This window comes from Rhineura floridana, chromosome 9, assembly GCF_030035675.1.
Source record: "Rhineura floridana isolate rRhiFlo1 chromosome 9, rRhiFlo1.hap2, whole genome shotgun sequence".
NCBI classification, from domain to species: domain Eukaryota; kingdom Metazoa; phylum Chordata; class Lepidosauria; order Squamata; family Rhineuridae; genus Rhineura; species Rhineura floridana.
In genome coordinates this window covers 36,366,085-36,383,091 of record NC_084488.1, presented here as the reverse complement: position 1 = coordinate 36,383,091, position 17,007 = coordinate 36,366,085, and the positions used below count along the sequence as shown (strand labels likewise).

Below are 17,007 nucleotides of genomic sequence, written 5' to 3'. Positions count from 1 at the left end.
AGTGGCTCTGCCCTGACAGGCAAGCCACAATTCCAACAAAGGGTTATGGGCCCAGAGACAGGAAAGAAATAGAGCATGAGCAGAGTGCAGTGAAGAAAGAAAGGCAGCAGAGCTGAGCCGACTGTCGAAGGAAGCACGGACGGTGACAGGAGCCAGTGGAAGCCTGTGCAGATCGTAAAAGAAGCCTGGAGCAGATACAGTGAAGCTGTAATAAAAAGAGAAGTTTCGTTTCTCCAAAGTGACGCAAGGAAACTGTGAAAAATGGCAGTTTCACTTTCGCAAGAAATGCCGCTGGAGCATCTGAACGAAACTAATTACTTGAATTGGAGACTGAGAATGCAGGCGTTTCTAACAAAGGAAGACTTATGGACTGTTGTAACAGAGGATCCCCCGTCTGATCCCCCACCGGCACCGTGGAGAAGGCTGGATGAACGTGCAAGATCGTATATTATCCTGGCAGTAAGTGACTCTCAATTGCTATACGTGCAGGATAAAGAAACAGCTAAATTAGCTTGGCAAGCTCTGAATGAGATCCATGTTCGAAAAGCAACAAGCAATAAAATAAGTTTAACAAGAAGATTGTACCAGCTCAAGTACCAGCTCCCTTACGTGACAGGCAAGTTGATACAGCAGTGGGAGAGACGTCAGGAGGCTTCTGAACAGGAGAAGGAAAGAAAGTCGGAAGGAAAAAGTGAAAAGACTGAGATTAATGGCAGGTCGTTTGGCAGGTCGTTTGGAACAAAGGCATGCTATCGTTGTGGGTCATTAACTCATCTTCAAAGAGACTGTGAGTTGCGGCAGAGAAAACAGAGAAGGAATTCGTCGCAAGTGCAGCTACTGAATGCTGAAGGTAAAGACAGAGAAAGAGACTATAAAATTAAAGGAATATGGACTATTGATTCTGGGGCTGCTCACAATCTAATAAAAGACAAGTCTATGTTCAGGACAATGGTTCCAGTGACTTCACATGTGGTACTGGCTGATGGGACTCAAAAACAGGTACAAGCTATGGGTACTGTGCATTTAAGTGCTTTAAATACAATTATTACTGACGTTTTGTACGTGCCAGACATTCAATGTAACATTTTATCTGTATCTAAATTGTGTGCGATGGGGTTCACTGTTATATTTAGAAACAGAACATGTGAGATAGTGAAGGGAAACAAGACACGTTTGAAAGGTTTCATTAAGCAGTCTTTGTTTCATGTGACACTCACTGCAGTTACAGGTACTCAAGTAATGGAGGAAAAAGTACAAGCACTGCCACAAATAAAAGCCTTGGTAGCGTTGTGCGAAGAACGTCCCTCGTGGATTGAGGGAGACACAAAGAGAGATCCAGGGGATATAAATGAGATTAAACAAATGTCTCCGGATGAGCAAGCCAAATGGCAAGAGGCAATGCAGGATGAATTAGAGGCAATGGATAGCAATAAAACGTGGACATTGGAACCATTGCCTCCTGGCAAGTCAATGATAGGGTGCAAGTGGGTACGTAAACCTAAAAGAACAAACACAGGTGAAATACATAGAGCACGTCTGGTCGCCAAAGGGTTCTTACAGAAACAGAGCTCAGAAAGGAATCATTTTAGGTGTTCAAAAGTAACGCACACACGCAATGGCTCTGAACAAAGGGAGCAAACAGTGAAACAGGAGAAACAAGAGGAACATGCTCTTGTTGAAACAGAAACACATAGCAGTCCCAAACCAAAAGTTGTTTCAAGGAGATCTAATCTGGGAAAACCGCCTGATAGATTCCAGATAGATATCATACGAAAACATGATGAAATGCATGGGTATACAGGTTTTACAGAAGTGCCAGAACGCAAAACAAATGAGGAAACCTTGTATCTAACATGTTTCAAACCAGAAATAAATGCTGACTGATGTGTTGTCTGATGTGATAAACAAATGTATAATGTATAATAAAAGATGGAGTGAGAGACCGGAAGCAAGAAAGAAACTGTAAACCTGAACTGTAATAGGTGAAATGTGAATTGTACATGAGAAAACAAAACTGTAAAATGTAAAATGTAGGAAAGCCATGTCTGTTTGGAAGGTGGGGGCTTGTTAGCATGCTGAGACACGAAGTGTTCCAAAAAAACATGGATAGGGTTAAAGTAAGCACACTCTGGGGCTCAAGGACAGAGAGCAGACCGAAGGCTGCAGGTGGCTGGGCAGGAAAGCTGCCAAGGCTATATAACTCCATAGAAACAGCTCAGGGTGTGGGGGGTGCATTTGATGTCTGTGAAGGAGAGAGCTCGTGTATCTGTATCTGTATCTGACCTAAGCTATTGGATCAGTAAAAGATTCATCTTCACCACTTCTAGCGTTCTGTCTCTATTCATTCCTGTTATACGCAGTGGCTCTGCCCTGACAGGCAAGCCGCAATGCCAACATGCAATACTAGTGGGCTAGCAGAAAGAGCGGGAGAAAACGGACAATCAAAATGGCGCCCGCGAAAAGAAGTGGGAAAATAGGCCAATCAAAAAGGCTAGAACTGGTGAAGAAGCAATGGCGGTTAGGGAAGCACCAACGAGCTCAAAAAACGCCTTCAAAGGATACGATCTAATGGTGCGGGGCTGATAATCATGATCGCAGCGAGAGAGCTAGCTCTCTATTGCCGCGGGACAGTCTCAGCAGGCAAGGAGAAAAGACGGAGCCGCAGTCACAGGCTCCGAAGGCGGTCGCGGCGAGCTTTAAAAAGCCGCAGACCGAGCTGGAGGGAGGCGGGAGTTCAACTAGAATGGACACTGAATGGAGAAAACTGCAGGCGCAGGCTTTGAAACTGGCGCAAAATGCAGTGAGGGATAAAGAGAAGGGGGACAGCGGCGCGAGAGCTGTAACGGCAGGCTGACGGATTAAGTGAGCAGCCGCCTGCTGAGGAGGGGAAAACCGCAGCCGCGGTCTCCCGAAATGGCCGTTCAGAAAGGCAAGGAGCTGCAGCCGCAAGCTCCTGTAAAAACCAGTGTCTGCCGCCTACAGAAGAGAGGACCGCAGCCGCGGTCTCTCTGAAGCACCGTTAGGCACTCACTGGGGAAGAATCAAGGGGAAAATAAAACCCTGCAAGAAAATCCCCAGGGGAAACAATCAAATTTTAAACAAAGTGTGAACAAACAAATAAAAAACGAAGACAAGACAGGGAAGGAAAAAACGTACAGAAGTACACAGAAATCTCCCACCCTGTCACAAAAACACGAAAGACTTATCTATAAGCTAAGCAATAATCTCAAACTTGTTCGGTACGAAGGCAAGAATGAACTGGAGAGTGGGAGGGGCCTGACGCCCCCAGTCTTCATTTCAGAAACATTCTTGCCTTCGGACAATAGGTGGAGCTAATACCCGCTTGATGGCATACCTCCTATGGAAAATGAGCACACAAAAAACCGTCTCTGAAAAAGAGCGGGAAGACAGCCGCACATAAAATGGCTGCCTCCAGCCCTGGTCCCCAGGGAGAAGGCAGACAATGGCATACTATTGCTCTAGCTGCTCTAAGGGGTGAAAGAAGGAGAAGCACGGCAGAGAAGGGAGTTGCAGCCACAAGCTCCAAACAGGAAAACGCTGAGACTCTTGTCGTGGGAAGGCCTGGAGCAGCCACAAGAATGGCCGCCAGCGCTGAGGAGACCAGCTGGGAGGGGAAGCAGAGTCACAAGAGTGGGTAGGTGAAGAACCAGCGAGCTCCAAGGCTGACCGAGCCTGGTGAAACTGCCCCCCGAAAAAAACTGTCCCTGAAAAATCCTAAATAAAAACAATTTTTAAACCTTTTTTTTAAATAAAAAACAAGTGAAGCAGAAACACTACAGATAAGAATAGAAAAGAAAACTGAGAGAAATTAGCACAGATAGCAAGGAACAAACTCAGAAGCGCTAAGACCAAAGGACCCAACCTAGGACAAAGGCAGGAATGGAATGGGGTCTAACCAGAAGCAGCAGCCAAAGTCTTGACTACTGCATTCCTGCCTTTGGATACTAGGCATCGCTAGAACCCACCTGATGGTATGCTACCTGCGGGAAACACCACACAGTGACTGACACACTAGTACAATGCTATGATTTAGTGACAACATTTTTGCCAAGAATCAGTACTCTGCATCTTAAAACATGTATGTTTTAGATCTATGTTATTTTCAGATGCATCTGAAACATTGCTGCAATAGCACACCTCACTATCAGGTCGTTCGTTATTAAGTGTAAGTCACTCTTTCCCAATCTTTGGGTCCCCAGATGTTGCTGGACTACAGTTCTCATTCCTGATCATTGGTCATGCTGACTGGGCTGATGGGAATTGTAGTTCAACAACATCTGGGGGTCCAAAGATTAGGAAAGCTGGTGTAAGTCAAGAGTGAATTTCCAGGACAGTAGCCATGTTAGCATAATATTCACAGTCTTATGACACTTTAAAAGTATGGCTGGGATCCAAAACAACTCTTGGATCTCATGCAACTAGGTGTGCGGTTCTTTAGATCCTGGCCTAACAAATCTATTTGTTTCACAGTCCACTTCATGCAGCTCATGAAGTAGGCTATGAAAGCTCATGCCGTAATACATTTGTTAGTCTTTAAGGTGTCAAATGGCTCTTGTATCTGTTGAAGTAGTTGAGCACATGTGTATGTATACTAAAACCCAATTTTGAGTTTCAGCAACCAGTTTCTTTTTTAGGCAATAATATATAGGAATGTAGGAAACTGCCTTATACCAAGTCAAACCATTGGTCCACCTAGCTCAGTCTTTCCAAGCTATATCTGGAGACACCAAAGATTGAACCTAGGACCTTCTGCATTCAAAGCATGTGTTCTACTCCTGAGCTATAACTCTTCCCCTTAATATATTATTCACTCATTTAAAAGAACAGATGGGGTTCTATGCTCCTGTTCTACTTTTCCTGACTAGTAAATCAAATTTCCCATTGGTTGAGACTATTTGGCACCAGTTCAGATTAGCCAGCATGGCACACCTTTGAAATTTTCACTTGAGCATAAATGGTAACATGTTTAGATTTATATTATTCTGTGTACAACGTCTGGCTTTTCAAGAGCTCACCTAGTCAGAAAGACGTGAGAGATTAATCGCCTGCAATGAGCATAGCAACACACTTCCATTTTCCTAGCAGAAAGCAAATTATGTTACCTGTCCACTTTTGATGATTCAACAGCAGTTCAAGCAGCAGATTGCACAAATACTTTTCTGTACTGTATTGTATCTCAAATATCTCCAGATGCAAACAGGTAGAATCAAACATTTTATTTATTAATACACTGCTTAGTTTCTACCATAAGAGATACTAGCACAAAACTTAGCCTGAAAGTCTCATCCCTCTGACATAGAAATTCCTAATTCCGAGAAAATTAATGTGGTGCCCTCCATTTGTTTGGATTCAAACTCCCATCAGCCCCAGTCAGCATGGCCAATGGCCTGGGATAATGTGAGCTGTAGTCCAAAACATGTGGAGGGTATACACTGGCTACCTTTCCCTTAATCAAAGATATGTAGGGGTTTATTGTGACTTTCAGGAATAATAAAGTACCTAATTAGGAAAGCAAGTAGATAAGAACTGTTTATGTTATTCTGTGGAATCATTTGGATTAGTGCATTTTTGGCTAATTCAATAAGCAGCCTACAAAAAATATTTAGGACAAGAGATCAGAAAAGGTAAGTTTGGAAGCTAAGCAGCTAGTGCATTACCTGGTGCTTCTATGCATGCATTTCTGTTAGACTGCTGCAGTATTCTCCTAGCATGTGCTGCAGGAAAGGGGTGGGTGGGTGGGAAGGACAGACAGTGATAAACACAAAAATGTGTATCGGGATAGAAAAGCAAGGCCTAATGAAATAATGGGAGAAAGGCTACTGAGTAATCCAAATGAGTCTATGTATATATTTTTAAATCCCCATAGAGCCCAGGTCTTTTGAGGGCAGGGGATTGAGAAAAGCGTATTACCACAAAAATCCCAGTGAGGTGTGAAGATTCCAAAAGGGATTTTTTCAAGCATATGCCCTGGATTTTTGGCTTATACAGAATTTCACATACATAGTTCCATTGAAATCACAACTGAAACTTGTTTGCTAATAAAAATTCCACTGAAAACATAACACTTCAATAAAGATGATTTAAGTCTCAAGACTAAACTAGTCTCCCATGATTTCAAAGAACCCCAAAAGGGGGAGAGAAAAAGAAACCCGTACACACACCACATTGGTAAAAAAGGACATTGGAGGCATTCAAATGCAATGCTAAAGCATGGTTTAGTGTTACAAGAAGAGCCTAGCCTGCCCATGGACTCATGTACCCACTTTGGCACAACAATGAGAAGACCGGAACCTTCTGTTCCAACTTTGTATTAACCACAGCATGTCATATGAACCATGAACTGTGGCCAATCATAACTATGATCACTGGAAAAGAAGCCAGATTTATAAACTATGGTTTAAAGTTGGCTTGTTTTCATTAATCATAAGATTAAATAGTTTGTCTGGGTTTGGATTATATGGCAAGCTGCGGTTAATCAAAAACTGAAGTGAAAGCTTCTGAACGCCTTCCGGCGGCTTCATTGGAGGGGGGAAGGAAGGAACAGGCCAGACTCATTCTTGCAATGCTAAACTATGCTTTCAAGTTATATTCAAATCAGTCCACTGTCAAGTTATTAAATTATGCTTAACCAATGTTTAAAATTTGAATGGAGCTATATGGTTTTTTTATTTAAATGCTCTAACATCCAGAACTGGATTTCCAACATTACCTGCAACAAAAAGCGACTAAATATATGCCTGAATTATGTCCCTTTAAAGGTGAAAAAAGTACAACACTGAAAGTACATTACATTCAGGAACAGTAGTTTTAGACCTGTTGCTATTTTGTTGTTTACTTAAGGCTCTCTTATTAAAAAAAAATATGAAATCAATGTTTCAATAAAACACTGTAATGTTTGGATCATTGTATCCAGGGTCTCTCTTTCATTAATGGAAGGAACCCTGCTTTGGGATTGGGGGGAAGGGGGAGAGAGAGAAGAAACAATTTTTGCTGATTCCCTTTCCCCCCTGCAATTCCTCCATGCCATCTCCCACACTTACAGGGTTAGCCCAACCCTCTGAAGGGGCTTTTCAGGGGGCACAATCCATTATAATCTTGTGGGGGAGGGGATTAATATTAAAGCACAGTTCTATGTTACCTGCATCGAGTTCCCATCACATTTAAAAGGACATTAATAGCATGCAAATGCATTTAGGTCTGGGGCATAAAATCCCATGCATATTCTTCAGCATATAATATTTTCCATCTATACATCTTTAATGAAGCTTCTTTAAAAAAAATAGCATGTAACAATTATGTGAACACAACAGTCCATTAGCAGAAAATTTCAATCCTAGTAAGATTCCGTTCCTCTGAAGATCATGTAAATAGCCACTGAATCGGTACACTTAAAAATAGTTAAGATGTTTATTCTAAAGTACCTGAGGACATTTCTGATGATCTACTGTATTTAATTATTTTTTCTAGTTGTTCCCGATTTTTTTTACTGAACACTTTTGCTGGAATTACTTCTTCCTTCCGAGTTGAGTGCCTACTCCTGTTGCTCTTGTAAGGCTCACATGTACTAGAGACACTGGCACTTTCAAAACCTTAAAATAAAAAGATTAATTTTTACAGCTTGCCCCAAAATTATTTTTAAAGTGTCTTAATATTTAATTAAACATCAGAATTCAAGATCAATTAACACAGTTTAAAGTCCTCAGTTAACAGGCACTAGGAAGTTAACATATAAATTGGGATAACCAATCTAGATGACTCTTACAAACAAACAAATTAATGGAGGATAGGTCTATCAATGGCTATGATGCATGGCACTGATTAGATTTACCATGTTCTAAAGCAACATACTTCTGGCTATTAAATGCTGAAAACAAACATATGGAAAGACTGTCATCTTAACTCCTTGCTTGTGAATTTCCAGAGGCAACTGCCTAACAGAATACTGGATTACACAGACATTTTATCTCATCCTATATCAAAAGTCTTATGTTCTCAGACATATTGTGAAGTTTTAAAAAGTCAAATAATATCTCAACAACTATCTTGTCAGATTAGAAACTTCTACTCAGTTTAATAACTCGTTATGTTCTGAAGGGAAGTCCACATGGATCGCTATCAATGTATTTGAAATATCTTCACACTTGTGTAGAAGTACTACTGCTGTCAATCAAAGTTACTTCCAAGTGTGTGTAGTAGGACTACAGTATCTATCTCAATTTCCACTGACTGTTAGACGCCCCTTTGTACTACAATAGTCCAAAACTCAGCTCAGATTTTAATTCTATTCTGAATTCACATGAAAGTTCACATTTATTCCAGATAATTAATTTAGAACAAAGTTATGATCCCTTGGTTCCATACCTATTAATGAAAACTTAAAAGTCACACACATTTGAACAGAGAAAGAAATCACATTCTTAATGGGTAAAAATTACAAATGGACAGCCAAAGTATGTTGAAGGGTAATTAATCTATACTAAGCAATCTCAGTAGGTCCTCCTAATCAGTTTCTTATAAAACCCTGAAGTGAAGTGAACTGCTTTGGAAATGGACTGCCTTCAAGTTGATTCCGACTTATGGCGACCTTATGAATAGGGTTTTTATGGTAAGCGGTATTCAGAGGTAGTTTGCCATTGCCTTCCTCTCAGACTGAGAGGCAGTGACTGGCCCAAGGTCACCCAGTGAGCTTCATGGCTGTGTGGGGATTCAAATCTTGGTCTCCCAGGTTGTAGTCCAACACTCTAACCAATACACCACACTGGCTCTCCAAAATACATTGTTTTAGTAAATATTTATTACTTCATTGTGGATTTTAAAAAATATATACTCCAGACCTCAATAAAATGTTGTCATTTTGTAGAGGGCAAAAGTTATTCTTGATGTGTATGGGGAAGGGGGAGAAGAAATCTGACAGAAGCAGCTCAGAATTAGCAATCAAAATGCAGAGCTGCCAGATGCACCACCAGTGTGGAGGCGAGAAATGATCAAGGACTAGAAAACTTGATCACATCACTCCAGTGCTGAAGGAGTTGCACTGGCTACCGGTTGTTTACCGGGCCCAATTCAAGGTGTTGGTTTTGACCTTTAAAACCCTATACGGTTTTAGCCCAGTCTATCTGAAGGAGCCCTCCAGCATCGTCAGGAATGCCATGCCGCTCAACAAGATCAGCCTCAGAAGACCTTCTCTCGATCCCACCGGTTAAAACAGCTAGACTGGTGAGGACTAGAGAGAGGGCTTTTTCAATAGTGGCCCCCACCCTGTGGAACTCTCTCCCAAATGATCTCTGCCATGCCCCTTCTATGATGAGCTTCCGCCGGGCCTTGAAGACCTGGCTCTTCAGGCAGGCTTTTGGGGTGGGTTAGGTTTTTACTGTTATGGTTTTAAATTTTAACGTTTTAATGTATTTTTTTTGTTTTTTTTATCTTGTACGTCGCCCAGAGTGGCTGGACAACCAGCCAGATGGACGACTAATTTAATAAATAAATAAATAAATATCCTGCTGTTTGGAACTGCAACCTAGTGTCAGGTGAGAGACATCTCTTGCTGAAGCTTTGGTGTGCTACTTACAGTTTTCATAGCCATCCTGCCTCCAAGATAGAGCACATGCAGATTACTGACACAAACATACAATGAAATAATCCCAAATCATGGGTGTTTAGTATGAACCTACCATTGGCTGTAGGCCTGTTTTTAAATTGGGAGGCATTCCTCCTCTTATTCTTGGACTTTGGTGTTTTGTCTTTTGAAGCTAGACTGGCCTGTGCAGATGCTTTCCGAGGTTTAAACGTTTTAGTCACAGTAGTTGGATCAACTGGATCAGGCATACTGCTGAAGCTCTCCAGAGATTCTTCATCAAATTCCCTCCTCCTGCTAGCTTCGGGTTCATTTTTGTGATTTCCACATGTTGTATTTTGCACTGGCAGTGCAAATCCGGTCTTGAGGAACAACTGCTTTCCTCCTTCCTGGTGTCCATTTAACCACATTGATCTATTCTCCATTTCTTCTTCAGGTTGCATCTGACCTCTTAATAGAAACAGAAAGATTCAGAATACATTCTCAAATCATGGGATGGGGGGCAAGGTCAGAAGCTTTCCAATAAAAGAAGTGCATTTCTAGACAACTAAAGTGTACAGTAGGTCCCCACTTTCCGGCGTTCCGCTGAGGTGGCGGCTTTCAATTAGGGGAAATTCCCCGTTTTAAACCCAATTTTGCGCTTTTGCAGCATTTTGGCATCATTTTCGCACAGCGCGATCCATTATAGTCAATGGGTTCCACTTTATGGCGATTTCTGCTTTATGGCGGGAGTCTGGTCCCTAACCTGCCGTATAAGCGGGGCCCTACTGTAACTACATGATCTCTCCCCTCCAGCACACAATTTCTGTATTCCTCCTTAAAATGGTTCACTATTACACCTGATCAATTTTAACCATGGTTAACGCCTGGGTTCCACAAGTCAGGTTCAGAATGCCTTCAAGGTATTACACTGATCAGACATAATGCTGAACTACTATAAAAAGAAATGGGCCTGCAAGAGGAGAGGGAGAAAGGGAGCTTGTGATCCTACAGATTTACACTACATCTGAACCAGCCCAAGTGTACTCTTTAATTTAAATAAAATCCCTGTTAGACAACAATCAAATAGATATTCAAAGCAATTAAATGTTTCAATGAGTAGCATTATAAAATGAGAAGCAAACATAAATCTGTAATTTGCAGGCATGAAGTAAGAAAACCCAATCCTTAATTTTTCTCCCAAATCTTTATTTCAAAACCTATTCGATACATAACACATGCTGTTTGAAAAGTCCCCCAACCCTCACCGGGCATGAGGAATCCCCAGGGAGAATGGTCTTTGGATACAGCACTGATCTATTGCATCCAACTTGGCAAATTAGGACTGTAATGTGAATCATTTCTATCTTTTCTCTGGGACTAAATTGGTCCAGAATTGAACTTTAGCTGAATTGGTTCTGGAAGTATACTAAATCTTTACTGGCTTGAACTACCACTAAATCAGAACTTCAATCACACCAACATCTATGTACAATTCAACCTTTAAATCACTCTTATAAGCACAAGTTCTAATTTGAGTTTTAATACAATGATGCTCACAAACAGAAGTTCAATTTAAGTTTAAAGTACCTTGGCTTCTCTGCTCCACCAGTGGAATTACTTTCAAAAGGCTTTGGAAATGCCATGTAGTCAGTTTTCCCAGTAGTGTTATGCTCTAAGGGTGGCTGCTGATGTTCACCGCTTTGAGCAGCGCAGTTGCGTGGAAAATCCGCCAAACCAGATGGAAACATTGGGCCAAAGTTGATACCTGTGAACAGAAATCAACTCAGAAATATTACTCCCTCCATAATTCAAATGTTTGTGATAACATATTCATAGTCTATCAAACTTGTATTCCATCTTTATCCAAGAAGCCCAGACAGAGCGCATGGAATTATCCAATTTTTTCCTAATAACTATCCTACAAGCCCAGTCACTCCCTCAATCGATCCTACCAAGGCCACCCAACGAGCTTCATGGCTGGAAAGAACTTAGTGCTATCGAGCAGAAAGTGAAGTAGGGTCGAAGCAGCTACAATGAAGTTAGTAAAAAAGATTTTAAGGAAGACTGGGGGAGGATTTACTTTCAAGGAAAACAATATGATGAGACATATTGCTTTCAAGAACTTTTCTTGGGGAAGAGTAGCAAAACCCATTGTGATCTGCTCCTAGCCCTTTCGTGTTCTCCTTCACAGTTCTGGAAATCCTTACCTGGTGGGAAAGAGGAGAAATTCGTAAAACCAGGCATACTGAAAAGGTTCATTGTCTGGGAAGGAAAACTGAAGGGACAAAACATAGCTGGTGATGGAAGTGGTGGTGCCCTGCTGCCCTTTTCCTTCTTGGTTGTTCTTGCCTGCTGTTGCTCTTGCTGATGCATCAGATCATTAAGCATTTGCTTCAACCTGTGAAATTAATATGTTTTTGAATAGGAAGTGATGTAAGGGCTGTTTAAGCAAATTATTTCAAAAATGCGTAATTAACAAATGCTCAAGAGGCATGATTTTAGTAAACAGTAGTACAGAAATGCATCTGTGTCCAAATTTCAGTCCCTAAGCAGTTTTAACAAGGGTTAAATATGTTCTAAGATGATCACGAAATAAGCAAGTCAGGCTATTATGATAGCCTTATTTCTACTATGTTCACAAAAACAGCATACAAATGTTATTTTGAAAATATTACATAACATTACTGCAGTGTTTCTTGCTTGCACTGTGCTTGAGGCATCACACTTTTATTTCATAAGAACATAAGAGGAGCCTACTGGATCAGGCCAATGGCCCATCTAGTCCAGCATTCTGTTTTCACAGTGGCTAACCAGTTGCCTATGGGAAGCCCGCACGCTGGACCTGAGTACAAGAGCACTCTCCCCTCCTGTGGTTTCCAGCAACTGGTATTTGGAAGCATACTGCCTCCACCTATGGAAGCAGAGCATAGCCATTATGGCTAATAGCCACTGATAGCCTTTTCCTCCATAAACTTCTCTAATCCTCTTCTAAGGTTTTCCAAGTTGGCAGCCATCATTGCCTCTTGTGGGAGCAAAGTCTAGAGTTTAACTATGCCTTGCATGAAGAAGTACTTTATTTTGTATGACCTGAATCTTCCCAAATTTGCTTCATTGGATGTCCACAAGTTCTAGTGTTATGAGAGAGGGAGAAAAGCTTTTCTCTATCCACTTTCTCCAGGCCATGCATAATTTTATACATTTCTATCATGTCATGTCCGATTCGCCTTTTCTCTAAACTAAAAAAGCCCCAAATGCTGCAACCTTTCTTCATAGGGGAATTGCTTCATTCCCTTGATCATTCTGGTTGCCCTTTCTGAACCACAGATTTACATAATGACATTATGATATCAGCAGTTTTATTTTCAATACCTTTCTTAATGATCCTTAGCATGGAATATGCCTTTTTCACAGCTGCCGCACACTGGGTCAACATTTTCATCAAGCTATCCACTACAACCCTAAGGTCTCGTTCCTGGTTAGTCATCACCAGTTCGGACCCCATGAGCGTATATGTCAGATTAAGATTTTTTTGCTCCAATATGCATAACTTTACACTTGTCTGCACTGAATTGCATTTGCCATTTTACTGCCCATTCACTCAGTATGGTCCTTTCAGAGCAATCCTTTTTGTTTTAACAACCCTGAACAATTTAGTATCATCAGCAAACATGGCCACCCCACTGCTCATCCCTAACTCTAGATTGTTTATTAAGAAGTTAAAAAGCACAGGTCCCAATACAGATCCTTGGGGGACTCCACTTTAAAAACATAAGAAGAGCCTGTTGGATCAGAACAATAGCCCATATGGTCCAGCATATTGTTCTCTTTCTATAGCCCTCCATTGGGAGTACTATTCATTTAGTCCTACTCTCTGCTTCCTGCTACTTAACCAATTCCTGATCCATAATAGAACCTCTCTTCTTATTCCATGATTGCTAACCTTACTCAGGAGTCTTTACTGAGGTATCTTATTGAAAGCTTTTTGAAAGTCCAAGCACACTATGTCAACTGAATCACCTCTATCTATATTCTCTTTGACACTCTCAAAGAACTCTTAATAAGTTAGTGAGACTTGCAGAAGCCATGCTGGTTCTGCTGCAGCAAGACTTGCTTTTCTATATGCTTAGTTATTTTATCTTTAACAATACTTTCTACCAATTTTCCCAGGACAGATGTTCAGCTAACCAGCCTGTAATTTCCAGGATTCCCCCTTAATCCTTTTTAAGATTGGCATTACATTGAACACTTTCCAGTCCTCAGGTATGGAGACGGATCTGAGGGACAAGTTACATATTTTTGTTAGAAGATCAACAATCTCACATTTGAGCTCTTTGAGAACTCTCGGGTGGATGCTATCCGGAACCAGCGATTTGTCAGTTTTTATTTTGTCTATTAAGCATAGAGCTTAATCTCTCATCACCATTATTTCTTCTTAATTAATTAAATTATTTGCCTCAGACTACCTTCCTGCAAAAGCTAGTTCCGGCATAGGGATCTGCCCTATATCCTCCACTGTGAAGAAAGATGCAAACAATCCATTTAGCTTCTCTACAGTCTCCTTATCCTGCTTTAGCACACCTTCGGACTCCCTTGTCATCCAAGGGTCCAACCGCCTCCCTAGATGGTCTCCTGCTTTGAATGTATTTACAGAATTTTTTGTTGTTTGTTTTTACCAATGTGGTCCTCAAATTCCTTTTTCAGCATCCCTTATTGTCTTCTTGCATTTCTTTTGCCAGAATTCATGTTCCTTTTTATTCTCCTCATTTGGACAAGACTTCCATTTTTGAAGGAAGCCTTCTTGCCTCTAATAGCTTCTTTGACTCTGCTTGTTAACCACGCCGGCATCCTCTTAGCCCTGGTGGTACCTTTCCTGATCTGTAGTATATACTCTGGTTGAGCTTATAATATTGTGTTTTTAAACAACTCTCAAGCATTTTGGAGTGATCTGGTTACTGGACTTTGCCTTTCAACTTTCTTTTTACCAACCTCCTCATTTTGGGGAAGTTTCCCCTTTTGAATTCAAATGTGACTATGTTGGATTTTCTTGGCAATTGGCCATTTACATGTATGTTTAATTTAATAGCACTATGACCAATGCTCCCAATTGGTTCAACAATATTCGCATCTTGTACCAGGTCCTGGGTGCCACTTAAGTTTAAATTCGGAGTTGCCATCCATCTTGTCAGTTCCATGACCAACTGTTCTAGGGCACAGTCATTTAGGGGATCTAGAAATTGTACGTCTTTGTCATGACTGAACACATACGTAGCCAATCTATGTCAGGTTAGCTGAAGTCACCCATTACTACAACATTTCCTAGTTTGGATGCTTCCTCAATTTCATTTTTCATCTCAAGATCTCCCTGAGCACTTTGATCAGGGGGATGATAAAGTGTCCCCAGTACTAAGTTACTCTTAGGGCCCAGTAACACCACCCACAATGATTCCGTGGAGGAGTCTGCCCCTTTGAGGGTTTCCAGCTTCCTGGATTCAATGCCCTCTTTCACATACAGAGTGACACCACCTCCAATACGTCCTTCCCTGTCCTTCTGATACAGATTATATCCAGGGATAACCATGTCCCACTGGTTTTCTCCATTCCACGTTTCCATTATGCTCGCTATATCAGTGCTGTCCTCTAAGACCAAGCACTCCAGTTCTCCCATCTTGGTTCAGAGGTTTCTAGCATTAATGTATAAACACTTGTATGCAGTGTCTCTCTGTAAATGCCTTTGGCACTTTTGGTTTGGCCTGTGGTACTTTTGCCTCTCTGGATTGCTATCTTGTGCCCCTGCACTCACAGTGCCTAGTTCTAGGCCTATCCCTTTAAAGTTTTCATCATTTTTTTTAACTTTATCCCGGGGATGTGTGATTTGTTTCAAACCACTCTCCTCGATTCCTGTCAGCTTTTGCCCCTCAATCAGTTTAAAAGCTGCTCTGCCACCTTTTAGATTTTAAATGTCAGCAATCTGGTTCCATCCAGGTTCAAGTGAAGCCTGTCCTGTTTGTACAGACCCAGCTTGTCCCAAAATGTTCCCCAGCACTTAATAAATCTAACTCCCCACCCTGACATCATCGTTTCATCCACACATTAAGACTACAAAGCTACACCTAGCCCTGTGCATAGAACCAGTAGCATTTCAGAGGTAGCTACCTTGGTACACCTGGCTTTCAGTATCCTACCTAGCAACCCAAATTTTGCTTCCAGGATCTCATGACTGCATTTCCCCATGTCATTGGTGCCAACATGCACCATGACCACTGACTCAACCCCAGCACTATCTACCAAGCTACCTAGCCAATGGTAGCTTCAAGTAGGAGTGCGCACATAAAACTCTAATGTGACAAGGATTCCCTTAAATACATTAACAGACCATTCCTGTATCATTATAATCTGCCATTTCTCAAAAATACTGAGCAGGTAACTATAAAGTTGAAATGAATACCTTTGAACATTATTTTGTTGCCATGTCAGTTGAGTATAGCACTGATTTAACTGATGCATTATAAGATGTACTTGTGGTGAAGCAACATTACTGGGCAGCACGCTGTAAGGGCCAGTAAGCAATGTCTGCAACAAACAGGAGAGAGTCTGCAGGGAAAAATGTGTGAAAATAGACATGTATCTATATACATGAAAATATTTTTTATTAATTTTCTATCCCACCCTTCCTCCCAAAGGAGCACAAGGTATGTAGAAAGAAGATGGAGAGATCACAGGAGGATGTGCTGAGCTGCAATAGGAATCAAACTGAACTTCAACAGGAAGTGAGGAGCTAAGTCTTCTGTTGAAGCTTAGGCATTTACTGTCTCCGAGCTGCAGGGAGCACAACCCGTCTTTGAGACCTCTAATATCCACAAGAGAACATTAAATTCTCATTAAGAATTGTCATTTTAACACACCAAGGCAGTATACAATATTTAAAAAATTGTTTTTAAAAATACAATTGGAATCAATATACAGTATGAAAAGAAATTGCTAACAATGTTAGTCATGACATAATCATACTGCCCTGAAACTAACCAAAGCTGTGTAGAACAAGTAGGTTTGTTAACAACAATGGTAACAAAATTGACCTCTGCAGAACACCACATAACAAGTCTCAAGAGGCACTGTTGATTATAACACTCTGAGAGCGCTCCACAGAACAAAGTGTACAACCATCTTAAGGTAGAATCCCATCCTCACACTTAAGTTTTGAGGCATGGCAACAATATACTGTAATTCACATAGTGTCAAAAGCCAGCAAAGAACTCCAGAATATCAACAATGAGGAGTTTCCCCAGTGAATTTCCAGGTTAATATAATAGTGTCATTAAAACTACTAAAACATCTCAGTCCATAACTGGGCTGGAGAGTCACAAAATAATAGTAATTCTGGAGTTGTTGTGTCACATATTCAGGAACCTTGCAGAAGAAATGGGAGGCTG

General features: G+C 41.2%; 1 protein-coding gene across 13 annotated transcripts in view; it reads right to left on the bottom strand.

Annotated features, from left to right (window-relative positions):
- The window catches only part of PCM1 (pericentriolar material 1), a 108,430-nt gene that overhangs the window by 38,285 nt on the left and 53,138 nt on the right, over positions 1-17,007 (bottom strand). For 10 of the 13 annotated variants that reach the window (XM_061584818.1, XM_061584821.1, XM_061584812.1 and 7 more), the window contains 6 exons: positions 16,023-16,168; positions 11,785-11,975; positions 11,165-11,342; positions 9,693-10,045; positions 7,443-7,610; positions 5,679-5,735 (listed from right to left, as the gene is read on the bottom strand). In XM_061584818.1, coding sequence (XP_061440802.1) covers positions 5,679-5,735; positions 7,443-7,610; positions 9,693-10,045; positions 11,165-11,342; positions 11,785-11,975; positions 16,023-16,168 — 1,093 coding nt within the window. The remainder of the gene's footprint in view (positions 1-5,678; positions 5,736-7,442; positions 7,611-9,692; positions 10,046-11,164; positions 11,343-11,784; positions 11,976-16,022; positions 16,169-17,007) is intronic. The other 3 variants (XM_061584819.1, XM_061584823.1, XM_061584825.1) reach the window with 1 other exon arrangement.